Here is a 27890-nt window from a genome sequence, read left to right on the forward strand (position 1 = left end):
AGTAGCTTTGCAACAGAGCGGTCATTTAAAGTTGAGGACTTTTCTCACCTGAAGTGGAGGAATTGTCTGTGGACACAGAGCTAAAATCATATCAATTCGAGCCGCTAGCTCAAACTGCGGTGTCGCATCGCATTAAATCCCACCTCGCGATCGGCATCCGACGATGCTAGCGAAGCAGCCGCGCTAGAGAGAATGGGTCCAGTATCTGAGTGGATTATTACTATTGACCTACGTTAAGCATATTTTGCCGCTATGTGAAAAAAAATATCCAGCAAAACGCGCCGGCGGTTGTGGAGTCCATGCAGGAAGAGCAGCGTTTGGCACACAACTGCATGTAAACACTGGCGCCTAATTTCTAAGTCTGGTGGGAAGTTATACAGTCCAGCAGTGCTGTTGCAACCGGCAACACTACACCTATACCAGCCTAACCACTGTACTAAATATAGATAAACCTAATGCTAAAAATCTACACTATCCTAACTGATGCAATACTATGCTACTAACTAACTATGCTTCTAACAACACTAACAACTATGCTAAATAACTACCTAGGCTACACAAAATAATCTAAATAACTATAAATGCTATGCTAACTAGATGCTAAAATACGCTATCCTGATCGTTTTCAAAACTCGTAATTCCAATTTCCAGCTCATGACTCGCTCTGGTGTTGACGGAACCAGATGCTTTTATACCAGGGGCGTGGTGAGCTCGCAGCGTCAGAGAGTACCCTACGTCAGAGAGTACCCCTACTTCAGGAGATTCCGTTTAACCTGAAGAGGGCAGCACTCAGACGGTTTTACACCATATATTTGAAAATTAAAACACTTTATACTCAAATGTTAAAAAAAGTACTCGAATCAATGAACAGCATTTATGAAGCTCCATTCGTACAGATCATTAACTAAAAAAAGTTGGTTTAGTGTTTAGTTACCCTTTAACTGCATTATAATGATTTGCTCATTTGTAATATGATCAAAGATTGTGTATGTGAAAGTGTATTATTGGGCATTTGGCTTTGCAAATATAACATTTAAATTAATTAGTTTAAAATTTAAATTAACTGCTTTGAGCAGGAGAGTCAGTAACATGATTCGTGTCACGAAAATCCCCCGCCACCACTTTTTATATGGCAGCGCCGACATGTGGCCAAACACTGAAACACAAGCATTCACAACCCGTATTTCAGGGGTTATCAACTCTGGCCCTAGAGCTCCACTTTCCTGCAGTTTACCTCCTCATCCCTAATCAAACACATTTGAACAAGCTAATCAAGGTCTTCAGGAATACTAATATAGGCAGTTGAGTCTGATCCAGGTAAGAGCTAAACTCTGAAACTCTTAACATTGAGGGCAAGAGTCGAGAGCCCCTGCCATATTTATTAACAAGTGTTGGAAGACAGCTGACGCAAATGCAAAATATTTTATTTGATATTTGAGAAGGCATTATTAGACAATAAAAAAATGTTTTATTGCTGGAAAAAGAAGAGCTGAATAAAAAACTTTGGAATTAACTACTGATTATGAATAGTATAAAGACACCCTAGGCACATTTCAACATAACACAATAACACAAAGTAAAGGCTTGAAAAAACAAATGTGTTAGTAAACCGAAAACAAAAAAATAAAGTTCACATGAAAAACAGGACAACAAGGGTACTGCTAAAGTTGCATTTTCATGGGTTTAATGTATTAGCTATTAATAGCATGAACTACAACATGGAGTATAACATCACCGTTTTATTTATGCATTTCATGTGGTATAAGGCCTCTTAACCTCTGTCTCCCCTGTTTTTTATTTATTCATCTTGGTCTTTGCCCTGCAGTGCCCCCAGGAGGCCATTAGCAGTAGAAAAGAGATTAATAGGAGAGGAGCCATCTGTAATAAGAGTAGACTTCAGACCCAAAGACTGCAGGAGCTTCACCTGCAGAAGACAACAACAAAAAAACGGTACGTTTGAGATAAATAGTTGACAAAATATTGAAACAGTAGAATCTTTTCACACCTCACATCCGTTCAAAATGGTATTATGAAACCATTTATGATGCAAAGCCTCTATAGAAAGATGTTCATTTGCTATTTCAAAGTTCTTGAGTTCACTTACCTGTAGTTCGGGTCCGGCTCGGGCCATTTCCTTCAGGGTATCGGCGCCCAGGTTCTCGATCAACTGCTTCAAGCGCAGACTCTCAATCTCTGCCAGCTTCTGCCGCTTCTCCACCTCCATTCGGTCGGTCTCCTTCTTGTAGCTCAGCTCCTGCTCACGTGCCTTACACAGACGGGCCAGCTCAGAGTCCTGACACGCAGAGGAGAGGGAAATGGTCAAAATCCAATAGGGTAAGAACAGATAAAGATGAGATCTAGCACATTTTGGAGGACATACAGCCTCGATTTTCTGAGCCTCTGCTTTGAGTTTGGCCTCTTCGACCGCTGCCTCTCCATGTATACGAGCAGCCTCGGCTTTAGATTGTGCCTCGGCCTTCGCTGCTCCTGTGCTCTCCACTGCAGCACTGGGATGCACACACATTGATTATTATCCGTGAAAATGTTAAATGAGCACAATGGCTTGAGCATAGCACTGGCTCGTGCAGTGAACTCACCTCTGGGCCTCCAGCTCCAGCAGCTCCTTCCTCGCCTTCTCTGACTCTGCCTGGTCTGAGATCTTCTGCCTCTCCAGGCGACCCCGAGCCTCCTGCTCCAGACGCTCTGCTTCATGTCTGAAAGAAGGGAAATGAGTGTAATTGTGCACGACAGACAAACGTGGAGAGCTGGAAGAATAACAGAAGCTTGATTCTTCCTCAAAGCAAAACAGTAAAGCATTGCTTGTGTGAATTAAGATAAACGAAGAGACTGAGAATGGGATTCAAAGAAATACATCAGGCTAAAGGCCCATTCACACCAAGGATGGATAGAATAGCAGAGTCCACACCACAACTATCAACATGCACCAATGCTACATTTTTCTAAATGTCATAATCATTTGTTAACAAACAAGTATTCATAACTTCAATGAGCTCATTGTTTCTGCCTTAAATTATTACATTGTTTTAATGAATACATTTTTAGCTAACTGTGATTTTGTATATGTTCATTTCTGAAATACATAACTTAGACCATTGGTTCTCAAAGTGCGGCCCGCGGGCCGAAACATTTCTGGCGGCCCGCGATAACATCTGATAACATTTGTAAAACTGTTAAAACTGTTCATTGCTTTGAAAAAATATTTTTTCGTTTAGTGGTGTTTAGCGGCATCTATAGGCATAAGCGGTAATTACGACCGATCGCACTTGACCTCACTCCCAGAAGGCATCAACGGAACGGTTGTCTGTAACGTTATGGCGCTTTTCCACTGCATGGTACGGCTCGGTTCGGCTCGGTACGGTTGGTCTCGGCGCGGAACGGTTCGGCTCGCTTCGCTTTTCCACTGCGTGGTACGACTCAACTCGGTACGGCACGGTTCGCTTTAGATCGGTTGCTTTTCCACTGCAGGAGTACCGTTTCAAAGTGGGTGGGACTGATCGTTAATAGTTGTCGCCTCTTTGTCCCTACACTGTTTGTAGGTCCGGCGGCAATCAACGAGAGGAACGTCTGCACCTCGTCCACTGACCACGATTCAGCCATTTCTTTTGTGATTTTTTTTAACTTATTTTGTCAAGTAAATACTCTAAAAACAGGTGCTACTGCGTTGGCTGTTGTCTGGCTATTTAAATCTAGCGGGTTTAATGTCTCGTGTTGCAAATACAATGACGCTGAAGTGACGATTCTGTGTGACCAATCAGTGATCTGCAGTGTTTCACGTCACGTTTAGTATCGGTACGGTACGCTTGGAACCTCAACAGAGGTGGTACCATTTAAAGCGAGCCGAAGCGAGCCGTACCGAACCGAGCCGTACCATGCAGTGGAAAAGCGCCATTAGATGGAGATGATGGAGCGAGAGCCAGGGCGGGAGCCTGGCCCTTCGAGAAAAAAACGTCATGTTAGCGAGGAGAAAAGGCAGTTTCAAGATAAATGTACAAACGATTACTTTGTCGAACCTCACGGGTCGGATAAAGTCGTTTGCCTGAGCTGCAAGAAGGTAATTGCAACAGAGGAACATCAGACGAATCGTGGCCAACCGAAAACAGCACCACAAATCCCATTGCAATTCAAATCCCATTGCAATTTAAAAGGGTATGTTGACCAAGTAATCAATATTCAGTGTGATTTAATGACAAGCTTATTAATAGCCTCGTTTCCATTACCTTACATTTTTTATCTAATTTCTGGTCATACAGAAAATAATAATACATTATTCGCAACTACTTTTATTTATGTGAACTCATAATAACAATAAAACGTTGTGCTTTTGTCAAATAAAATACAACAATGTTTAAAAAAAGTGTCAAAAAGTCATAAACAAAAATCTGAAAATTCGTCGATATTTACTTTTTTTGCGCAGCAGTTGGTGTTTCAAATTAAAATTTTGGTGTTCAAAAAGACGTTTTGAGAAGTGTTTCGTTTCAAAAAGACAACAACCGTTCATTTTTCAATTACGGATTAAAATAGATAGATAGGCTAATAATAGGGCAAAACATTTGCGCAAATCTGTAATAATGGCAACACGACTGACAGGCAATGATATGATGATATGCATGATGATGATGACTTGTTTGGTAAGCTTCTATTTTAAAAGTTTCTCTCTCTCTCTGTCTGTCTCTCTCTCTGTCTGTCTCTCTGTTTTCTCTCTCTCTCTCTCTCTCTGTCTGTCTGTCTCTCTGTTCTCTCTCTGCGCGCTCTCTCTCTCTCTCTCTCTCTCTCTCTCTCTCTCTCTCTCTCTCGTACTTGAAATGGACTGCACACAGGACTGTTATATCCAAAATTTGTCTGTTGAGGGTAGAGAACCCCAGGGATTTTGTTTGAATTGCAATTTTTCTCAAGATTTTCACAAGTTTTGCCAGGTTTAGCCTCAGTTATAAATTAAAATGTGTTTATTGCAGTAAATTTAAACTGTAGAGATGCAACCTGGTCATTAAAATTATTTCAAATGGGATTTTCTTTTTCTTTTTCTCCCCCGCCCCTTTGGCGGCCCTCAGTTCAATGTTGGGCTCCTAAATTGGCCCTCACCTATCAAAACTTTGAGAACCCCTGACTTAGTTACCTCTGATAAAAGATCTCTCTAAATTGTAAGGTGGACTTTCTGTAAAGCTGCTTTGAAACGATGTGTATTGTGAAAAGCGCTATACAAATAAATGTGAATTGAATTGAACGGTAATGACAATACACTTAAAATAAAAAGTAATTTTTCTAGGGCTAATCAATGTAAATTGTTATAATTGTTATAATTATTAATTCTGACATGCTGGTAATTATTTATATATACACTTTTATATATATATATTAAAAAAAAAATCTGCTGCTGGAAGGGTTATTTTGTCTGATTTGACTGCCTCCACATTTTGCTTTTACTTCACCTGTTTATTGGATATTAGTATTTTGGATTACCCTTTTAAAAATAGTTTTATATTTACTTCTAACCTTGTCAGCAGTATTATACACATCTCCAATGCTGTCAATTTTCCTGTGATTGCACAAACTTTTCTTCATAAAATTTCACTTTCTTATTGATTGCATGAATCGTGTTTGTGGAATTCTATGGTTAGGTTTTCAGATCTGAAACATGCAGTGCTCAGTATAGGATGTGGCTGTTTGTGGGAGATCAAGTTCCCTCATCCGCAATTTATTGCTGATCCCTTTGTTTCACTTGATCTTTCTTTTTCGGTATGTCATTTGACACAACCTTGTCTGTGCGGTGTGTAATAATGTTAAAATCTGTAAAATAAGAAATTTTACCAATTTCAATAATTATACCTCACATATTTAAATACCTCTATTTAAATTAAATAACTTAAATGTTTAACCATTTTAATTATTGAATGTGAAAAATATGAATATAAAGATTTGAAGGGGAAAAATGCATCATACAGAGAGAGAGATGAAGTGTTTGGTTTGTACCGTGCGGCAGCCTCCTGTGAGTTGGTGGTGATCTCGATGGCTAGTTGCACGCTCTTTTGCAAAGCGTCGCGAGTGCGCTGATCCACCGGCTCCACAGACTGAATGTCCACACTGCTGATAACTAACCCGTTCTGGTTAAAGCGCAGACTGGACCGCACCGCGAGCTTCTCATCAAAACCAAAGACGGACGAACAGATGATCCTGATGGAGTTCTGAAAGAGAAATAGATTCATATGATCAGAGTAGACAAGGACAAATACGACTTGGGCATGGTTTTAAAGTCAGGATTTGAACGACTGAGCCAGATTTTTTTTGAACCATCATTGAATGTTACATGAAGGACAGTTCCTAACATTCATTGATATTATATCTGGACTTTGTTTCCAGGTTTCTTCAACTGGAAGTGGGATTTTGTTTGATTTGACTGCTTCTACTTCTAGTATTTTGGATTAGGCTACCCTTTTAAAAATAGTTTTCTATTTAGTTCTAACCTTGTCAGCAGTATTATACACATCTCCAATGCTGTCACTTTCTTATTGATTGCATGAATCCTGTTTGTGGAATTATGTTGTTGTTTTTTAAAACTGAAACATGCAGTGCTCAGTATAGGATGTGGCTGTTTGTGGGAGATCAATTTCCCTCATCCACAATTTATTGCTGATCCCTTTGTTTCTCTTGATCTTTCTTTTTCGGTGTGTCATTTGACACAACATTGATTAGTTTAGAGAAGTAACATATTTACAAGATTTCTGATACAAGTAAATGTGATAGTAATTTAATATCGCATTGTGAAAGAGTAGCAAAAAGTATCATACTCTGATGCGACTGAGACTTTTTACTCAAAAGTAAAGGGTATTTTTAGTATAAAGCTAACACTGCACTTGGGTAACACAATCTCTCTAAAATACAGTAAAACAGTCAAATACACTAGTGTTTGAATTTTAGGAAGGGACTTTTCAGCAGCAGGAACTCGTAATCTGTTGAATATTGATGTAAATAGAAATGCATCACAATACATGGGTATTTTAGATTATAAACCTACTCCTCTCTGCTGAAAGTAGCAAAGGAGTTTCATCTGGATCATTGGAATAAAAAAGAAAGAAAACTAACAAATCCTTGAGTGGCCCAGTCAGAAAACTGACCTTAACCTCATTGTACATCGACGAAAGACCTAAAAATGGCTCTCCACTGCCATTCTATCACAAACTTGGTAAAGCTCAAGGAAGTGTGTGAGGAGGAATAGACTAATATTGCCAAATTCCTGTATTGTTGTGCAAACTTGATAGAGATTTATCCAAAAGCCTTGTCCAAAAGCCTTGTCCAAAACGGCTGTAACAGCTCATTTCAGTTCTTGATTTTGTAAAATTACTTTAAAGGTGCTGTATGGAGTTTTCAGCGGCATCTAGCGGTGATGTTTCAGATTGCAACCAATAGGGCTTGGGCGTCGTGACGTCATACTTGGCGTGGCGGCCATGTTGATGGCCTCGCGAATGTAAACATAACGTTAAAGCAAGTGGAACGAGTAGAAAAAGCAGAGTTGGAAGAAAGAAAAAAGATGTTAAAATCCCGAAAAGGATGTGGAATTTACCGTGATACACTAAATAAGGAAGCCAGGGACCGGTATGTGGACTGAGCTTGACACTAAAGTATGTTAAACTTCTTTTGAAATTGCGTCAAACACGCAGGAATATACACTGCAAAAACAAAGCGCGTTATTCGCATACCGCGCATATTCGCATACAACTGGTGAAATATTAGTTTTTAATCGGTGATCCGTAAAATAGTGCATGAATCTGTCGCCGTTTAACATCTGCTGGAAATCCAGGTAAAACTATCAGCGTGCACGCGCGCGTCCCCAGTTAACATGATCCCCAGTTGATCCGACCGTAACACCTGTTCCGGCTTTATGATCTGCAGCTCCTAAACCCACCCATTGGTGAACTGTACATGCGACTCCAATGATTTGTAGCTTCAGAACTGTTCTGAGGTGTAGGCGCTCACAAAACAAACTAGGTAGCCGAAGATATCGGTTATGCAAACCGGCGGCAGCAAGTCGTTGTCGGTGCTCAACTCTTTGTTTCCAAATTTAAATGGATCCAAACCGTTAATAGTACCGATTTTGTCCACATACCGGTCCCTGGCTTCCTTATTTAGTGTATCACGGTAAATTCCACATCCTTTTCGGGATCTTAACATCTTTTTTCTTTCTTCCAACTCTGCTTTTTCTACTCGTTCCACTTGCTGTAACGTTATGTTTACATTCGCGAGGCCATCAACATGGCCGCCACGCCAAGTATGACGTCACGACGCCCAAGCCCTATACGTTTACAAGCGAGTGCTCGTGCGCGTCCTTTCTTTTGTTTTGTTTTATTATGTGGAGTTTGTGTTGGAGTCTGTGTTGTGCTAGTCGTTTCCTAGTATTAGCAGACTCCATGTCATAAAGTTGCAGTGTCGACTGTGTCGTCGCTGTTGAGTGCAAAGTCAGTAGACGAGGCGAGAGGCGAGACGCTCGGGAGCGCGCATGCAGGTCTCAGTCACGTCACTGGATTTCGCGGCAAATCCGACCCGGAGCATCACATAGAATTGGAATACTTGCTTTCAGAGGTAATAGCAAAACCCGCCAAGTGGATAATTTTATTGTGAGATTACAACCCCTTCACACACAGGTAATAAAAAAATTATTCATTTTAGTAGAAAAACTCCATACAGCATAGTATAGTTGTTTATAACTATAGTTATTTTGGGGGTCGCTGTTGCAGAGAAAAGAAAAACATTTAATTACATCAAAATCATAGGTTGTGAAAATAATTTCCTGGGCTCCCAATTTTTTGTATGAATTAAAAGTTAATGTGTTGTACTGCCATGCAAACTTATTAGCCTTATTAGCTTTGAATACACGTGCCTTGACTACTAAAGTATTCACTGAAATAAGACTTTTTACTAAAAAAAAAAATTTGCTGGACAAGTGTTCAAGGCATGTTTATGGACAGAATAAAAAAAAACATGAAAAAATCTTGTATGCCATAACAAATTGATCTTATCCATATACATTTATTCATTTAGCAGATGCTTTTATCCAAAGCGACTTACAAATGAGAACAAGAAGCAATAAAACTAGCAGTAGGACAACAGTAAGTGCTATGACCCTTCGCAGTTCAATCTAACGTAGTACTTTTCTTTTTTTAGAATAGAGGAGAGTAGATATAAAAAGAAACATTAGAAAAGAATGTCCTCTAAGATACTGTGAAAGCTTAAATAAAGTAAACAGTGATACATACATATAGTTTAGTTAAAAGCCATCAATAATGTGAGTATCATTTTGTTGAAATGTATGAAATGTTTGTGATCTGTAATCACATTCTGCGATTTATGCAGTGTTTTACGAACAATGTGTTTTACTTTCAAAAAAAAAAAAAAAACCTCAATCATACGATTTATCGATTTTGGGCACCACAAGTTTCTGTTAAAATATAGTTGGCTAACATGTGCCAACGCCTTTTAAGGAACCCATATAAAAGACCAAATTATAAACGCATCACCACCAAAGGAAGATCTTCAGTCGAACAGCTGTCTTCTTCAACACTCAGAAAGGTCCTGTATTTACAGGTAAGGGTGTGATGTACTGATCTGATGAAAAACTCTGCAATTTTGTTTAAAGAGTTGTTGAACTTTTCCAACTTTTTGCTGACATTTTGTACAAAATATTTGATCAAAAATATATGTAAGCAAAATGGTCATGATCCATATTTAAAAGTATTACTGTTGTTCAATTAATATAATTAATAATTGCTTTTACAAACATGATTACTTTAATAGCTTTAGATACTTAACAAACTGAATGTAGAGAGATAAAAAAAAAAAATGCATTTTGTATCCTTTCCAGGGCACCCATAATATTTTTGAGTGCCAGATGCACTCTTGAATATAATCATTGTTTTCAAGATAATGTGTAGTTTAAAAATGAAATGTAAATAAATGTAACAGACAGTAATTATGTTTTTTTTTATTTTATTTAAATTACATAAGCAAATCATATATTGCTTCTGTTGCAGAACTATACAGTATTTACTCTGTGCTAAAACTATATCTATCTGTGGGTGAAGAGAGAGAAGTCGAGCTACATCTGTGAGGTCGCAGCATCTGTCGACTTCTATGCTGACAAGCACCTGTTTGATCTGGGCTTCACTCGTGTGGATGAAGACACCAATCGTGGTGCTGGTGGAAACCAAATTTTCATTTGGTATCGGCGCAGTGCCGACATAAGCTCTCACTCATCGGCACAAAGCTCTCACTGCTCTTGATGTTTCCACATCTGCCCGGGAAGAGTCTAACCTTCGCATTAAAGGGTTCAAGAGAGTCAATGCTGATCTTAATAAAGGAACCATTGGAAAAAGCATCTATCTGTGGCACATTAAAGGAAATTGTGGCTCACCGATAAACGCCATGGTTCTACTGGTCAATCCACAGTCTTGGGATGAGTATACAAAGGTTAATATCGTTATTAACAAGAACCTGAAGGATGGCAACAAAGGCATGGACATGTACCTGGCATATAAGTAAAAGAGCAAAACTGCCCTTGTGGTTTGAAAACACCCAATTAAAGAATATAATCATTACCGATATATGGCAACTACATGTTTCATAACTGATTAAACCTTACCAATATTTTTCACACAATCAACCAATTAGTAATGGAATCACACTTCTTGAGAGTAATCTAGTTTTAAAGCAATCAATGATTTTAAATCCACTGTCTTTTAATCATGTTTTGATAATTGTTTAAAGCATATTGTGATTTGAATTTTCTTAGACTTTTGTGTCTGTTATAATGCGTTGTCAATCAAATTCAGCTATTAGCATTAATCATGGTATAGTGATTTTTTTATGTGTTCTTGACTTCTTTTTAGAGGCTTAATCTTACATTGGAGGGGGACAAACACACAATTACGATTGCAGCGGCTAGCTATGTAAAAGATCTAAACTGTTGAGGGTTTTGTCTATGGGTTTTCAGGTTTGCACAGAATCACTCATTGCAACACAATTATGGCTTAATGTCTGGACACTAAACATGTAGGAAAGAGAAGTATCAGAGCAATAAAGCTCTAAAGGTGTGTCACATACCTTGTGGAAGTCGTCAAACTGCACTGAGGCAACTGCTCCTCTGATTCTCGAAGCGATGGCCTTGCATGCATCGCCCACAAAGTCTGGCACTGAGAACAGAGTCGCAGCCTGGGCCGCATCAGCAGGCAGTTTGATGTCAAAGTGCCTGATACCCGAAAGAAAGAAAGATATTATTTTTAATCAGCTTAATGATATATAGTCTATTTGCACTTCATTTGTAGTCCTCGAGACATTTCGAATAAGGCTTTAGAGCACACGCACACCACGCACCAGTTGTAAGAGAGCTGCAGCTGCAAGCGGGCATGGTCAGCCGTCTCTATGGTGATGATGTCGGTACAGAAGTCTGGGCCAAGCAAGAGACAAATGGTTTTGATGACATTAGGATGTTTGGGTTTGTCTCCGGAAAGGGAGAGAATCGTAAACTGCTCATCAGGGCCCAGCATCACCATCTCAGGTCCAAACATCACCCTGTGAGAGACACAGAATGTAAAAGAGAAAATTTAGGTTTTTAACTTATAACTGTAACAAATACACAACACGAATAGCATGCATAAGATTTTGAAACAAATGAAAAGACTCATAAGAAGAATTGTATAGAAACTAAGAAAAATGGCAGATGTGAACAATGTCTTAGGAAAGACGCTGCATAATTATATGACTGTCACTCAAACAAACTACATTGCATTACCTGGCCTTCTTCTCTCTGTAGTCGTACACCTGCACGGCCGCATTGTGTGGGATACGATAAGACACCACTCTGGTTTTATCTCTCTCAGCTTCCCCAAAGTTCCTTCCTCGATCAGAGCGGTCAGCTAGCGGGTCGCGGGATTGGGCCAGAAGAGTCTCTACATTGGCTGGAAGCTCTTTCTCCCACAATTCCTCATCCTGCGTTAGCATGTATGTCTGACCAATCACGGCACGCACCTGAAAACCAGACATAAAGTCAGCGGGGATATGAAGCACTTTAATTTCATTGTGTTGCTGTTTGTGTAGTTTTACCGTTTACCCTTGTGTTTGTTTTGTTGTATCAATATTAATTAAATTAATTGAACTCAAGTTATAGTTCTCCAATTAGAAACATGAGTCTTCCTTATTATCTTACAATAATTTCCAGAATGTACTAAACTGAAATAGAATTAGGAATAGAAGGAATAGTTCACCTCAAAAAGAACAAATCCTCTCTTTATTTTTATCCTCATATTTTCCCAAATGCATATTACTTTTTCTTCTGCCGAACAGAAAAGGTGGATTTTTCATCCTAGCCACTTTTCCTTATAATAAAAGTGAATAGAGACTGGGGCTGCCAAACTCCAAAATGAATACAATTTATGTTTTCAATATAATAAATATATTATTATTATTATAAAATAACTATTATATTAGTATATTATTATAATACTATTCTGAAGCCTTATGACAGCCATGTCTGAAATTTAAAGGGCACCTATTATGGAATTTTGAAATTTACCTTTCATGTAGTGTATAACATAGATCTAAGTGAACAAAAACATCCTGCAAAGTTTGAAATATGAAAGTGCACCGTATATAAAGTTATTGTCTTTCAAAAGTAAGAGTCGACTCGGAGTCATTTTTATGAATCGTTAGAAGACCGAAGCTTTTTCTCTGACTAGATGACGTCAACTTGTCAAGTTATTTGAATACGATACGCCCACTTATTGCGCTCCAAGGCCAGCAGGGAAAATATCATGGCGACGAGACGCTGTGTTCTGAAGTGCGACTCAAAAGCCAACTCTTTTCATCTGCCCAAGGAGGAGCATTTGAAGACTAAGTGGCTACCATTCACTATACCACAGAAGTATAGTCCGAGCCTTGTGCTTTGTTCGCGTCATTTTGAAAACGATTGCTTTTTAAATGCAATCAAACTTGGATTCGCGAGCCGCTGATATTGAAGGAAGGTTCATTTCTAAGTGTATTTGCATCAGCTTCCTCCTCCGTATCACAACCTGTAAGTGTTATTAATAATTGTTGCTTTTATATTTTATTTTTATGTCGCATGCTTAATAATTATTTTGTTTGTTGTGTAAGCACCGTTTAGCTTCTAGGTCTTCAATGACAATTGTATTGAGATATGTGAAGTGTTTGTCGTTGTTTTCGGAGTTGTCTAAAGAATAGAGTAATACCTCGTAGTAACGTAACTGCATTTTTTTTTTTTTGTAAAAACGTTATGGTTTATGCATCGGGCTAACGCAAACAAAGACTGATTGTGCTTTTACAATATGAACTCTGGGCTATGTTCGCTAACATAACATTAAATTATTTATATTATTTTTCGTTTTTTACTACAAACTATAAAGCAGTGGACTATAATCATTATTATAATACAATTTAATTGATAAAAGCATCATTGTACTCCGTGTTAAAAATAAGTATTATCTCTGTAAACACTGCTGGGTCATCTGACCAATCAACGCAGATTAGCGTCGTGCAAAGGAGGGGTTTGAAAAACGAGTCGTTGAACGAATCATTTGGGAGTCGGTGAGCAAATCAGGTAAAAATAAATGCATATTATACGAAAACAAAAGTGTTTTTTGTCATTGCATGCATGTAAAACTGTTGTTGGGGACTCCCACAACAACATTAGGAACATTTTAAATGTCATAATAGGTGCCCTTTAAGTCAATATTCACTAAATATCTTCCCCTCCGCTGTAGCTTCTAAATCAAATCAAATGTCATTAGATGCTAGATTTGATGACACATTAAAACAAATGACAATTTTGTCACTGTGAAGATAGGCAAAATGTCTATTTCTTTAACTACTCTCAGGCCTACAAGATTCATAATATCCTTATGATGAGATTCTGAAAAACAAAGAAAATTAAATGTGATCATTTTTATCTTGCCTTTCCAGATTTGATATCACGGACATAGATTCCCTCATTCTCATCCAGCGGGATAGCATCTCGTCTAAGCATCACCTCCACTGTGGCAGGCGGCACATATTCGACTGGCCCACGCAGCATCCAGCGGTCACCTGGACGACGCTGTGTTCCCCTTAATTTGGTCCGCTTTTCTCCTTCTTCTTCATCTACCTTGTCCTGCTGAAATGGCACGGGGCGGAGAGATGGGGTGAAAGAAAGAAGGAGGGAGTAACAATGGCAAACATTAGTGTAGGGTGGGGACGGACTCTGCAGCACAAGTGGCATACGTTCAGACTGCGTGTGTGTGCATAAGCAAGAGTGAATAATAAAAATAAATAAAAATAAAGGAAATGCAACAGATTGAAATCATATTTATCGACAAAAATTAGGATGGGAATTAAAGTATTTATAACAGAGAAGGGGAAGAAGGGAATGAATTAATGAAGGAAGTTATTTCCCCCTCTGTCTATCATTAAAGTGCTCTAAATGTCAGCGTTGAATGGGGACTTGCATTCACACAGTATATTCAGTGATCCAGAATCAAGTTCTTCCTGTTCACACAATTTATGACAAGGTGAATTATGAGTTTCAGAAGCGCTCTATTCACAAACCCAGTTCACAAACTGAAGAACGAGTGGGTGAAAAGGCTGAAAGGGACATAATTAACAATTGGGATCAAGGGGCAACGGCAGCACCTTACGAAACAGGTAATATCCGTGTACACTAGGCAAACACTATAAGCCCACTATCTATTTGTTTTCTTTTGTTCAGAAATCTCCAACAACAGGTCTCCTCCCTTCATTTTCACCCTATACTCTGTTTCTCTCCTTGTTTAAATACTATTTGAATGAATCAGAGCTCTCTTGTCTTTCCTCTCACAGAGCGCAGGTGTTCAGAACACCTATTAAACACTGAATGCATATGCTACAACTCTAAATACTAATCTTCATATACTGAATTTCTAGTTAATCATGTACTAAAAGGGTTATTTTAGTAACTAATTATAGATGATTAAAGATGTCCTGTACCCCCTCTGTGTCAATGAAGGCCTCGACGGCACGCAGCACGAGCCCCTCCTCCTCAGACAGCACGTACACATCCTGAATGCCGTTCTCCAAATACTCTCCGGGTCTGAGGAAGAAGGAACGCTCACCCTGTGAGACAAGGAGGGATAGAATAAGGAAGAAAGAGAGTCAGTGCATGTTACACTTGAAATTAATTTAAATAAAAAATGAAATAAATAAAAATTTGTTATTGGTATTAATCAAAAACTATAAGTTGTGTTTTTCTATAAGAGTATATAAAAGTTGTTGGTCAGAAATTAATATAATATGTTACAAAACATTTCTATTTCAAATACATTTAAATAAACTCTTTTTCAAATACATAATCATTGATAATAATAATAATTTATTATATTTATATAGCGCTTTTCTCGGCACTCAAAGCGCTTTACATAGAAGAATTTCTATTTATTAGAATTATAGAATAATAAATAAATAATAATAATAAAATCTATTTAATAGAATTACAGTTTCTACAAAAAAATCGTATGCAGCAACCAGCAAGACTGTTTCCAACATTGATAATAATAGGAAGTGTTTTCTGAGAATCAAATCAGCATATTAGAATGATTTCTGAAGGATCATGTGACACTGAAGACTGGAGTAATGATGCTGAAAATTCAGCTTTGACATCACAGGAACAAATTATATTTTAAAATGGATTTAAATAGAAAACAGGTATTTTAAAATGTAATCTCAATTGTACTGTTTTTTTACTTTTAAAAACATTTGTAAAATTGTACACACATCTCGCACACAACTGCATTGAAATGCACACTTAATATTACTTGAACGGAATAAAAACCCTAGACCCTCTCAACTCCTTTTCATTGCATATATTTTAGCCAAAAATGCTAAATTGGTTAAGTGAAGTTTGCAGATGCCATTTTCATTAATATATTTTTATATATTTTCTTTTTTAACCAGTGACTTAAGTGTCCTACTTATTTAGGCCATTGTTTATCGAGTGCAGCAGCCTTCAGTGCACTTAACATTAAATGCTGTAGTTGTCCTGTGTTCATTCACCTTCACCACTCTCTTCTGTCCGAGCTGAGGTTTTCCATCGGCCCCCACGGGGTCCAGGACCACACAGTACTGCCTGCTGTTCAGAGTCGTCACGTCAACCACCCCGACAACCTCCTCGGAAACAGAGGGTATGTGAGCTTCTCTGTCTGCCACAGTCACCAGCCACTCTTCTCCAGTGCGGCGCTCTCTGCTCCCGGCGTCCCGGAACGGCCGGACAGCGCGCACATGCAAAGCTTTCTAATGAAGGACCAAATGACAAGCAGGCATTGATAATTACATCTGGGGCCAAAGTGTGCTCTGAAGCTGTGACTTCATTAGTGAAGTGCTTTCATCCTTAATTAATGTGTGCTATACGTTAACCTTACTGTTGAACCAATTACCCCCCATCCCTCATTACCGGTAGACTTAAGTGTGAATGGAGAAACAAGAGATTAAAAACATGAAGTGATAGTATAGAAAGGGACAGAAGTGGGTACCTTGTCCGTGAGGATGAAAGCATTGACAATATCCACAACCTCTTCGTGAGCTCCAGGCAGATAAGCTCCCACCTTACTGACCTGCCATTCCTCACCTGAGACGCATACACACAATTTTAGCCATTTGTTTTTAAATATGCATGCAAAATATGAACTTTCAACTACGTTTGCACAAAAAAGACTGGACCTCAATGATTATCATTGTATGGACATTTGTCAAAATATCTTCTTTTATGTGCCACAGAAGAATAAAACAACATGATGGCGAGTCAATTATGACAATTACAAATATTTTTATGTCTGCATGTCTGCAAGTGTGTCTCACGCACCAGTCACTCTTTGGACTCCACTGCGGTCCAGGCCCTCTTTCCGTGCTCGGAGGCGAATGGCCTGATTCTCTCTGATCACCGTGGCCTTTATGACTTCCAGTACCGCCACCTCCTTTCTGGGAATGTACGTCCCTGCCGGGGAAGAAATGCTCAGCAGGTTAGACATCTTACATCATATGGTGTCATCAATAATGTATGGATGCATTATAATGGATGCAATGCACTACACTGTGATTGTGAGTAACTTGCATCCCTCCTTTTCACAATTTACACTTTTTTCTAATCAAAGTCAACATGAAATCAAAAATCAAGTTAGGTTTGTTTGAATTTTTTTTTTATCAATACACATTGTTTATAAGCAGCTATATTATATTGTGATATGTACCATTACTGTTTTAGAAAATTACTCATTTTGTGGTTTTAAGTAGAATTATTAATATATGTTATACCATAATTCTTGAGCAAGCAAGTGGACTGAAATTTGACTCATATTTACTACATGTTCCTGGTTTTATTGTGCACAATTTATCTGTGAATTCAATTCCCCCAAAAAATGTCTCTATTTGTATTGAATTAGCTTTTCAATACAAACTTCACAAACTGGCTTCATTCTGGTCTATTCAATTGATATTCAATCTAATCAATTCCTAATGAAGTTTCACTCAGAAATGTCATATTTTTTGTATTATTTATTTAACCTTTATTTAACCAGGTTAGTCTCATTGAGATATAGAATCTCTTTTTCAAGAGAGACCTGGCCAAGATAGCAGAACAAATTAGATCACACAATCACAAAACAAACACAAAAAGGGCAAAGACTACTCAAGTACATTTCAAAATAAAAGTGCCATTACTTAAAACATTTGCACATGTGGATGGACTCATGTTCTATAGATTTAACATAACGTTTAAAATCATTCAAGGAAACTAGACACTGTACTTTAAGTGTTTTCTGTAGGTCATTCCAAGTCGAAGGTCCAAAAAACATGAAAGCCTTTTTGAAAAACTCTGTCCGGGCTTGTGGTACATTCAATGAGAGAATTTTCTGGGACCGTAAACCATAAGTACTCTGTGTAAAAGAAAGAAATTCGGATATGTAGCATGGTAGTCTGCCTATGATGCCCTTATAAATAAAAATATAAAGGTGAGTAAGCCGGCGATTTGACAGAGAGGGCAAATTTACTGTGGAGTAAAGTGTACAGTGATGAGTGAGGGGTCTGCAATTTGAAATAAACCTTAAAGCTCCATGAAACACAGCATCCAACATCTGAAGACACTTTGATGGGGCATTCATATACAACAGATCACCATAATCAATCATTGAGAGAAATGTGGCCTCGACTATCCTTTTTCTGGCAGAATAAGTCAAACAAGATTTGTTCCTAAAGAAAAAACCTAGCTTCAATTTCAACTTTTTCACTAAATTCTGTATATGAAGCTTAAAAGAAAGATGATCATCAATTAAAAATCCTAAATATTTATAAGATGAAACTACCTCAATTGTTTTACCCTGATAAGTAACAATATTTAGATCTAACTCATTTTTCCTTGAGTTTGAAAAGACCATTACTTTGGACCATATATTATGGAGGTTAATTGTGTTGCAAAGGGCATTTCATGTTGACTTATATATTAATCTATCAATTGATCAGCACCTTTAGCATAATGTAGTGAATATCTGAAAATTGATGCCGAATAAACCCGCTTCCCTTTTCATGGCCACTTCCTCAAACACATGTTTTCAATTAAACATAATAATACTAGGAAAAGCAACACTGAATAAGAGAAGAAACTTTTTGAAAGGTATTTTCAAAAAGTATTTTATGTGTGGGGAACAAAATAAAATAAAAAAATCTTCTATATACTGTAGCATTTCGCTTTGGGGAATAACTTTACTGCCTTTTATTTTCCCTGATAACTTTATAACTTCATTATTTTCAACTGATATTTGCTTTGAAGAGGAAACTACTCCAGGCTGGCTAAAGCTAATGTTAGTACCTGGTCCCTCAAACAGCCACTCGTCTCCTGCTACTCTCTTCTCTCCTCCCTCCTCTTCAAAGTCCAGCAGGGCCTGCAGACGCAGAGCTGTGTCCGGGTACACAATCTGCAGCGGTGTCACATCCTGCGAGAGTTATAGAGAGAGAAGAATATGTAAGTAATACTTCTATTATGATATACCTTTAATTATAATAAATGTTAAAGACAGAACCAGGCATTAACTGGTGCAAAATGGTGCTTGTTTTGACCTACTCAATATGAGCTGATGGGAAATTCATAGGTTTGGCACACAGATTTGCGACTCATGACGGAAACCACAACCTGTTGAAACTACCCACATGGCTGAGCTCTTAAGCCACAAGCTGCAAAGCAACATGTTTCCCAGACATACAATAACTTCATACCTTTTGAACCTCTTCACCGGGGTAAAGAGGGAACGGATCCTGGGTCAGGCGAATCTCCAGGTCAGCATGTCTGAGCTTAGCTTGCCCAGATACGTCAAACTGAACTCGGCCTTCATCATCACGAGAGACAGGGTTGAGCACAACACAATAGTGCCTGGGCGGCACCATGATCATGCGGACAGGGGCAAACAGAACCCTGGTAGAAAATGCGAGGATGAGTTCAGTCATACGAGCAAGTAAACACAATCACATACAGTAATACACTACATTCAAAAGGTTTGGGCCAGCAAGATTAAGTAGCACAACTATTTTTAAAATTGATAATAATCAGAAATGCTTCTTGAGCACCAAATCATCAAATTAGAATGATTTCTGAAGGATCATGTGACACTGAAGACTGGAGTAATGATGCTGTTGACATCAAAGTAAATTTAATTTAAAGTAAATTACATTTTAAAATAGTTAAATATTTGTTTTATCAAATAAATGGAGCTTTGATAATAAGCATAAGAGACTTATTTCAAAAACATTAACAAATCTTACAACCCCAAACATTTACATCAGTCTCAGAAACTAAAAAAAAAAAAGATTAAAAGAGAAAAATGACGGACTAAAAACAAATCTATGAATCAGAAAAAAATCTATCCAAACACTATTAATAAATAGTTCATATCAGCTGTTGTTTGGATTCTGGGCATTAAAGGAATGGAAATAGGCTTGAATACACATGGTCTCCCAGCAACTCTCTCCTTCACCACAGTTTGAAAATTGCACACACTACTAATTTGCAAATGCATTTAATGCCCCAGTAATGCCCCTTTGTAGAAAAAAAAGAAAAGAAACAATTCTATTTAGGTCAGGTGTAAAAAGCTAAAGCCAGCCAGAACCTGTATTTCAACGGTATTTGCACAATACAGTAGTTAACCTCCAGTTTTCTAAGTTACCTTTCATTGTCCTGGCGTATATAGGTGAGAGGGCCGATCTCCACCCGTGCAATGTTGGTGTTCTGATCCAAGACATGGATATAGTGGTGAGGCGGGATCCTGATGATCGAGGCACCGAGCAGCTGATTAGCATCCATATTTGTTCCTACAAGCATACCCTCATAAAGTTTAATTTGGAATTATGTAGAGATTAGTGACCAGAGAATACATCAAATAAAATTCAGGCCATGGTCATGTGTAATACAGTGATATTACTCCCACAATGTGATTCAATGTTTATGACAGCATCCATTTGCCCACCGATTTCTAAAAAACTTTCATTGTCTATGTCAGTTTGTATTATGCATGAAAAACCCAATAATATAAAGGTCAGCAGAGTTTTAAAGAGTGAACACACCTCAGCTTCTTATCTCTTTAGGGCTAATTCATGATAACACTGCTATGGGTCAGATGACAACACTTAGCTCGTTGTCTTTTTAAACTGGGATTATAACTGATAAAATGTTGATAAGTTGTTGATTTCATCAAGTCTAAAAAATGGATTTTAGATTGGAACAGAAAATTCTGTCAATTCTTCTCTCACACACACAATTACAACACCAATCTCTAAGAATGTTGCACAACTCTTTCATCACTCCTTGCCATAAATCGGTGATATCAGGTAATGTAGCTGACAAATTCAGTTATGCAATGTAATGTAATCTAAATGTTCTTTAAAGACGTATGGGTGGATGTTGCTTTTTGACAAAGAACATACTTTGGAAATTAGAAAAATATGGCATAATTCAAACACTATTATAGCCTATTTATATAAAAACTTAAAACTTTATCAGTAACAGTTTACTGTTAAAGTGAAGCAAAGAAGTGACCTTAGTTCAATAAGCCATAATATCACATTGAAGAGTTTCATTTTTTACACAGGTTTTTTATTCTTTCTTTTTTTTAAATCTGATGTTAATTGTAATTAACATTGTAATGTAAGCAAATGTATCAAGCCTACTATAGCAAAACTACTAGATGTGACATTAGTAATAGTCTGCGTAGACAGTGGACATATTTTGACTGACCCTCACCAAATTGTCTTTTGTCATGATGCATGACAAAAGTGACCAAATTAACAGAAACATTTAATACATCACACGTAAATTATTTGAGTATTATATTGGCTGCATTTAGAATAGAAACAAAGAAAGGAAATCTTTTTCGTGTCGTTTGTTTGTTTAAGGGGTGTTGTACAACAAGTTCACATTTGATTTTTCAGCACCACAGCAACAACCCATAAAGCAAACACATTTGTCTTTGAATCAATCATTCAACTCTTCCGCATCCAATGACGTCAGTAGGAGGGCTGTCGATGTTCAAGGTGCGCCAATCGTAAAACACCGAGGATGAACGCGGAAATTAGAGACTTACTTGACTTTTTTTATTTTATTGACGATATAACCAGAAGAATCCATGACATCTAAAAGAATTGCCTGCGTGCGGCGTGATACCACGGAAGCATGTGATTAACGCGACGTCACAGATAAAACAAATGTTTAGTCTATTTTATACTGTGCGTGTAAAGATCACAATTACTTTATGTTCATTTAAAGTCCAAGTTTACAACGAAAGTATTCTGCAATTAAAAAATGCAAGCACGGTCAATGTTTTGCTTATGTGCTGCGTTGCTTTACATAAAATATTTGCATCGTCCTCCGCGCATTAGATCTTCATTCGCTCGCATTTGATGTCATCGCGATTCACAAACAACTAATTAAGCAACATTCACAACTAACCACATTAGATTATAGCTGTCTTATTAAGTTATAAGTTATCCTTATCCTTCAAATTATTGCAAAATAAACGAGACTTACAGTTTCAGAAGAATATACGTCCTTAAAACTGCCAGTCCGAGGATGTATGGATCCGTCAGTTTAAAGACAGCTGTATGAATGCTGCGCAATGCTCCATAACACGCACTGGAAAGAGAGGTGTGGCATCCAGAGAAGGAGGGGGGTCAGTGGGATTTCCCGGAGCAGGAGTCACTGTGTCACGTGGCTTACTGTACTTGATGTAGTACATTTCAGCAAGTATTTAATTTCATTTATTTATTACCGTAGTTTAAAGTTTAAATCATCCAACTATTCGCTTTGCGATCAAATGATTGTCAATGCCACTTTATGTAGTTCCCATGTTGCACTACTATAAAGGATATCCTATTTAAATGGCCCTGTAATAGTACCTATTACAGGCCAGGGTCATAGCCATAGGGGCTATAGCTTTTATATGAGAATACAACTTCCTGTTGTAGTAGACTAGTGAGGGTTAGTATTGTTCTGGTATTGTTAATACGATGAAAAAGTTGTTCTTTCTTGTTTGTTGTTGCTAACCAGCAGCAGAACAGCAACTAAACCACAAGCAATTACAGATCAATCGAAACAGACTACAGCTACTACGTTTAACGAAATGTTTAAGTTAAATTGCAAAAAGCCATCAGTCAGTGCCAAAGGTCCAACAGAAACACCCACATGCCTGTGTCCATAGATTCTAACTTCTAACGAGCAGACGTGCACCCGCGTACACCCAATCAAAGTTATTGTTACTCACGGGGGCGTTCTCTTCCGTGTCCCCCTCTCCAATCAGAGGAGTCTATGTTGAAGGTTCTGCGCATGCTCAAACACCACCTTTTCATGTGTTTCTCGTGCGCAGGCTCTGGTGGAGGTCACTGTGATCTAACAACGTAACGCAAGTGGGTGAGTGGTCACATTGGGAGAGATTATTTTAAGATGAATGTGATGTATTTGTTTACACAGCGCCAATACTTATAATGTGACTATTGAAAGGGAAACGAGCATGATGGGTTTATATTTGTGGGAAGGTTGGCAGCAGGACATAATTGCATGTCAGTTGCAACATTAGCGTGTAGCAGGCTAATTAATTAAACTTCACTACGACGGAAGTATTTTAGTCCCTGTTGATATTTCTCATATAAGTTATTGTGTTAGCAAATACCAATTTATCTGGAGTGTTTTATGATTGTAAGGTTGTTTTACCGATGCTTTTCGCTGACCATGTCTGACCCTCTCAAAGTGAGAATGGCTTAGCACGTTTCATTCATGTCATGTCACTGCTGAAGAGTCAAAGCTAACCGGTCGGAATGTTTTGATTATTTAAGGGCTTTTACATTCATAAGTGATCATCATGAAGCGATGATTGAGATGAATGTGCTTCTCTCATCAGGATTGTTGCCATGGCGAAACTCTTTGAGTCCATTGGAAAGCTGGGATTGGCCTTGGCCATCGGAGGAGGTGTAGTTAATTCAGCTCTATTTAATGGTAAGTTCAGTGGTGCACAACTACGTACATTCTGTGTAATGTACCTAATAAAACAGTATTGAGTTTATAAAATTGATATGTCAAGCTATGTGTTGTAATGTGTTTGAAGATCTTTTGTTTTTTCATTGCAGTGGATGCGGGACACAGGGCTGTCATCTTCAACAGGTTTCAAGGTGTCCAGGATGATGTTGTTGGGGAGGGCACACACTTCCTTATACCCTGGGTACAGAAGCCAATCATCTTTGACTGCAGGTCCCGTCCACGTAATGTGCCAGTCATCACTGGAAGCAAAGGTACATCATGCCATTCTTTTACTGTTTCTGTCTGACTGCCATATGCGTAATTTGAGGGTGGAACAAGTCCCCTACCACTTTTTGCCAGGGTCCATATTGTCCCCACTACTTTTTGAAACTTCTCGTGGAACGGATGGATGTACCTTACAGAAAGAAACATCTCCATTTAATTATTAATTAATTAGTTTGTGTTAAATAAGAGGGGATCTAGTGCTGGAATGTGGTGTTTTTGAAATCATGGTGAGTGGTTGTTGCCACTGTTATCTGTTCTCTCTTGGTGCTTGTTAATCTATCGCTTAACACCCTTGCGGAGACTCTATTCGCTCCTGAGAAATCCACAACCAAATTCACATAAATGTCTCCCTGCTGTTGATATACAATCACTGATGAACACTTTTGGTTTTAATGAGAAAAAAAACTATACAAGGGCAGATTAGAACCCAAAACCTCTCTAACCCTTCAACAAAAGTTCTACCAACAGACCCTTAAGGCACAAAAGCGTTCCATGTGAATCTATATATTTATTCACTGACGTGAAGAATCTCAGGACTGAAGGATGTAAGGATGAAACTATCTCGTTAAACATGACTTCTCTGTCGATAAATTAAACTCAAATGTACTATTGGAATTGATTTTCTGGACATTGTAATGTTCTTTTTTCTGCAATTGTTATTGCAACCCCGACCCACTTTTTAAAAACAAAGTTATGCCACTAGCTGCTGTTATTCATTTGTTCTAGAATTTTTATGTCTTCCTTGTCTATTCTTTAATGTTTATTTCATTCAGTTTCTCTCACAATATATTGAGGTTTCTTGCTTCTCTGCTGTTCATTCTTTTGTCTTTACTAATAAAACTGGCTTATGGTCTGTCTTTGTCCTTCTCAGATTTGCAGAATGTGAACATCACGCTGAGAATCCTGTTCAGACCAGTTGCTGGACAACTGCCACGTATTTTCATGAGTATCGGAGAGGACTATGATGAGAGAGTGCTGCCCTCCATCACCACTGAGGTTCTGAAGGCTGTAGTGGTGAGTGTCATGCATGACTTCATGAAGACACGTACACTACTCAGCCCGTCAAAATTTGCTCTTGCTGCCCTGCCAACAACACTGTAGAAAGATTCGTGGACCCTCTGACGTAGATCGAAAGCTTGGTCTTGAAACTTTATTTAAAGGGGCCGCAAAGCAAAACAAGCATGTTGATCGGTATTGTGCAGACTGACCACAAGCAGGGTGTAAGTTAAACTCATGAAATCTTTTAAATGTAAAAGTAAGAAATTGATCGATGGAAAGATCTTAACAATCATAGTTACATGTTTGCTAACTAAATAAAATCCATTTGTGGTTTGGCTTTTGTGTTCATGGTTAAGTGCTTTCAACATGCAGTTTATAGGAGACGTTTACTAGCGTCTTTAATTGAAGGAGTAGTTCACTTTAAAATGAAAATTACCCCATGATTTACTCGCCCTCAAGCCATCCTAGGTGTATATGACTTTGTTCTTTCAGTTATATTAATAAACACCCTGCCGCTTCTGAGCTTCATAATTGCAGTGGATTGCAACCATCAGTTTGAAGCTCAAAAATGGCGTTTGGCTAGAAGCTAGAATTTTACTTTTTAATGTTAAATATGAATATTTTTCTTACACAAACTCATCGTTTTGCTTCAGAAGGCCTTTATTAACCCCCCGGAGCTGTGTGGAGTTCTTATATAATGGATGTATAGACTTCATTTTTGAGCTTCAAACTGATGGTTGGACCATAAGATGAAACTAAAACCTGGCATGGATTAAATGGAATTTTAAGGTGTATCAATTTTCCGCAGGCCCGTTTTGATGCCGGTGAGCTCATCACTCAGAGAGAGCTGGTGTCCAGGCAGGTCAGTGAAGATCTGACAGAAAGAGCATCCACCTTCGGTCTCATTCTAGATGACGTCTCTCTGGTAAAGACCTTTTTTTTTTTCTCTGTTGATGTTTCAGTTTCTCTCTCCTCCAGTGTCTCACCCTTTTGTTTCTCTCCCCTCAGACACATCTGACGTTTGGCAAGGAGTTCACTGAGGCTGTTGAGATGAAGCAGGTTGCACAGCAGGAGGCTGAGAGAGCCCGGTTTGTTGTAGAGAAGGTAAGAGCCTCTAAATGGAATAGTTCAGTGCATGGTCTGAAAAAAACACTTGCCAAATGCAAGTTAAAATTGTCTTTTGAGTTACTCCCCAGTTCGATACCAAACCTAATCTATTAAGTGTTTAAATAAATGACTCTCAATGTTTTCAGTTATGCGCACTATCAACACCAAAATCACCTGCTAAATGAAATGTGCAAAATATATCAGATTTTTACCATCAAAACAATGTGGGAATGTATGTGGAATACTCCCTGCATTAAGATAATGGCCAAATAATTCCATTGTATTTTTTTCTCATTTTAAATAGTCTACCATTCAGTAGTTTGGGATCGGTAAGATTTAATGGTTTTGAAAGAAGTATCTTAGAAGTCCTGACCAAGGCTCCAATTATTTGATCAAAAATACAGTAAAAACAGTCAGTCATTACATGATCCTTCAGAAATCATTCTAAAATGCTGATTTGCTGCTCAAGAAACATTTTGTATTATTATCAATGTTGAAAACAATTGCTGCTTAATATTTTTGTAGAAAGCACGATAAAATAAATCTAAATTCTTTGATGAATAAAAAGTTCAAGAAGAGAATTTATTTGACAGAAATCTGACTTGAATAAACATACTGGTTTCATTAAAGAAATCTTACTTCAAACGTTTGAATGGTAGTGTATATATTTGAGTTGTATGTATATATTTATGTTTAATTAATATTTTAAAGGCAAAATGAATGATTCAAAAGTTATTATCTTTTTTTTGCATCTAAAATGGAAAACTGTTTTTGTTTTTCCCATAAGCAACAGGTGATGTAACATTTGTCTCTGTATTTGTCTCTCAGGCAGAACAGCAGAAGCAGGCAGCCATTATATCAGCGGAAGGAGACTCCCAGGCTGCGCTGTTGATCGCTGATTCTCTAGCAGTAGCTGGTGACGGCCTGGTGGAGCTGAGGAAGCTGGAGGCAGCTGAGGACATCGCCTTCCAGCTCAGCCGCTCCCGCAATGTTACCTACCTCCCGTCTGGACAGGGAACGCTCCTTCAGTTACCACAGTGACAGGGAAACTAGACACACACTCTCACTTCTTTTTTTTTTGTTCCAAATTTGGCTACTTTTGGAAAAGATGATGTCTGTAGACCCCATGCAACTATCTGATCAGCATATAGGCAAACTTTATAGAGGCAAAGACAACTTGTGTTTTTTCTCTTTTAGTCCAAGAATTTACTTGCTCACTTCCTGAAAGTATGGACTGCCACAAGGTAGTTACAGCAATTGAAAAGAGTCTGTGTGTATGCAAATGTACTGCCGGTGCATATATATTTGCATTTGAAATGTCTTCTCTGCTAAATGTGAGTTGATATTGTTTGAAATTAAATTGTACGTTCATGAGTAGTGAGACACACAGACTGCACTGTCAATGTGTGCCATGCTGCTGGATGATTGACATCAATCTCACTCTGGACCGGCGGTGTTGTTTTTTTTTTGGTTTGAAAATGTTTTGTTCTTATATGTACGTGGCAGAAGGATTGTGGCAAATTGATAAAATAATCAATAAACAGTGATTCATTTATATTAAACCAAAATACAATAGAATGCGTCTCATTTCAAATGAAATTCAATGTTGTTTTTTATTGTCTTAGAAATTGTTCTTCTTAATGTTCTTACTTGAAAATGAGAAACTGTAATAATGAGAGATCCATTATTTTAATTTATAGACACACAGGAAGTCATAATGTATGTGTCATTCATAAATGAATACTATATAAACCAATTTATTATTCACTGCTAATGCCTAAATTGTTTAAATATTTTTATTAACAATTTCACAAAATCCATTGTTACATACAATACAACAAAGGAAGAAACAAAACAAAATCCTAGTCATATTCATTCCCAACCCAAAATTTGAAACTGGTAAATAAAGGAAAATAGACTACAACAAACT

At 37.9% G+C, this 27890-nt stretch overlaps 2 protein-coding genes and 1 long non-coding RNA gene across 9 annotated transcripts; 2 read left to right on the forward strand and 1 right to left on the reverse strand.

Annotated features, from left to right (window-relative positions):
* Positions 1-1103: 1103 nt before the first annotated feature.
* On the reverse strand, positions 1104-22782 carry mvp (major vault protein; the record flags this gene model as incomplete). 5 transcript variants are annotated; one of them, XM_079611877.1, is made up of 18 exons in its annotated part: positions 1104-1924; positions 2105-2293; positions 2381-2507; positions 2598-2714; positions 5989-6200; positions 11110-11254; positions 11380-11577; positions 11798-12033; positions 13973-14167; positions 15019-15144; positions 16081-16317; positions 16557-16651; positions 16886-17017; positions 18884-19007; positions 19288-19483; positions 20232-20376; positions 22088-22192; positions 22742-22782. In XM_079611877.1, the coding sequence occupies 16 exons, from the start codon at positions 20366-20368 to the stop codon at positions 1799-1801; spliced, it is 2592 nt and encodes an 863-aa protein (XP_079468003.1). In that variant the 3' UTR covers positions 1104-1798. The 5 variants fall into 5 exon arrangements, with proteins under 5 accessions (XP_079468003.1, XP_079468001.1, XP_079468002.1 ...); XM_079611875.1 differs by having other exon boundaries at positions 13973-14170; XM_079611876.1 differs by lacking the exon at positions 22742-22782 and having other exon boundaries at positions 22088-22220.
* On the forward strand, positions 8526-10849 carry LOC306998609. Its single transcript, XR_013797616.1, has 3 exons — positions 8526-8654; positions 9492-9594; positions 10041-10849. It is a non-coding gene; the product is annotated as an uncharacterized lncRNA (long non-coding RNA).
* Positions 22183-27732, forward strand: phb (prohibitin). Of its 3 annotated transcripts, none has more exons than XM_079612324.1 (7): positions 22183-22966; positions 23454-23548; positions 23680-23841; positions 24726-24868; positions 25662-25778; positions 25862-25957; positions 26789-27732. In XM_079612324.1, exons 2-7 carry the CDS (start codon positions 23464-23466, stop codon positions 26999-27001), a joined length of 816 nt encoding a protein of 271 aa, XP_079468450.1. In that variant the 5' UTR covers positions 22183-22966; positions 23454-23463; the 3' UTR covers positions 27002-27732. The 3 variants fall into 3 exon arrangements, with proteins under 3 accessions (XP_079468450.1, XP_079468451.1, XP_079468452.1); XM_079612325.1 differs by having other exon boundaries at positions 22934-22962; positions 26789-27555; XM_079612326.1 differs by lacking the exon at positions 22183-22966 and adding an exon at positions 22971-23302 and having other exon boundaries at positions 23389-23548; positions 26789-27555.
* The last annotated feature ends 158 nt before the right edge of the window (positions 27733-27890 follow it).

This window comes from Phoxinus phoxinus (assembly GCF_949152265.1).
Source record: "Phoxinus phoxinus genome assembly, chromosome: 1".
Lineage (NCBI taxonomy): Eukaryota > Metazoa > Chordata > Actinopteri > Cypriniformes > Leuciscidae > Phoxinus > Phoxinus phoxinus.

Coding starts and splice junctions, on each gene's coding strand:
- phb (XM_079612324.1), top strand. CDS start 23,464: ATGGCGAAACTCTTTGAGTCCATTGGAAAGCTGGGATTGGCCTTGGCC. Junction 23,549..23,679: donor TAATTCAGCTCTATTTAATG/GTAAGTTCAGTG, acceptor TTTTCATTGCAG/TGGATGCGGGACACAGGGCT. Junction 23,842..24,725: donor AGTCATCACTGGAAGCAAAG/GTACATCATGCC, acceptor TGTCCTTCTCAG/ATTTGCAGAATGTGAACATC.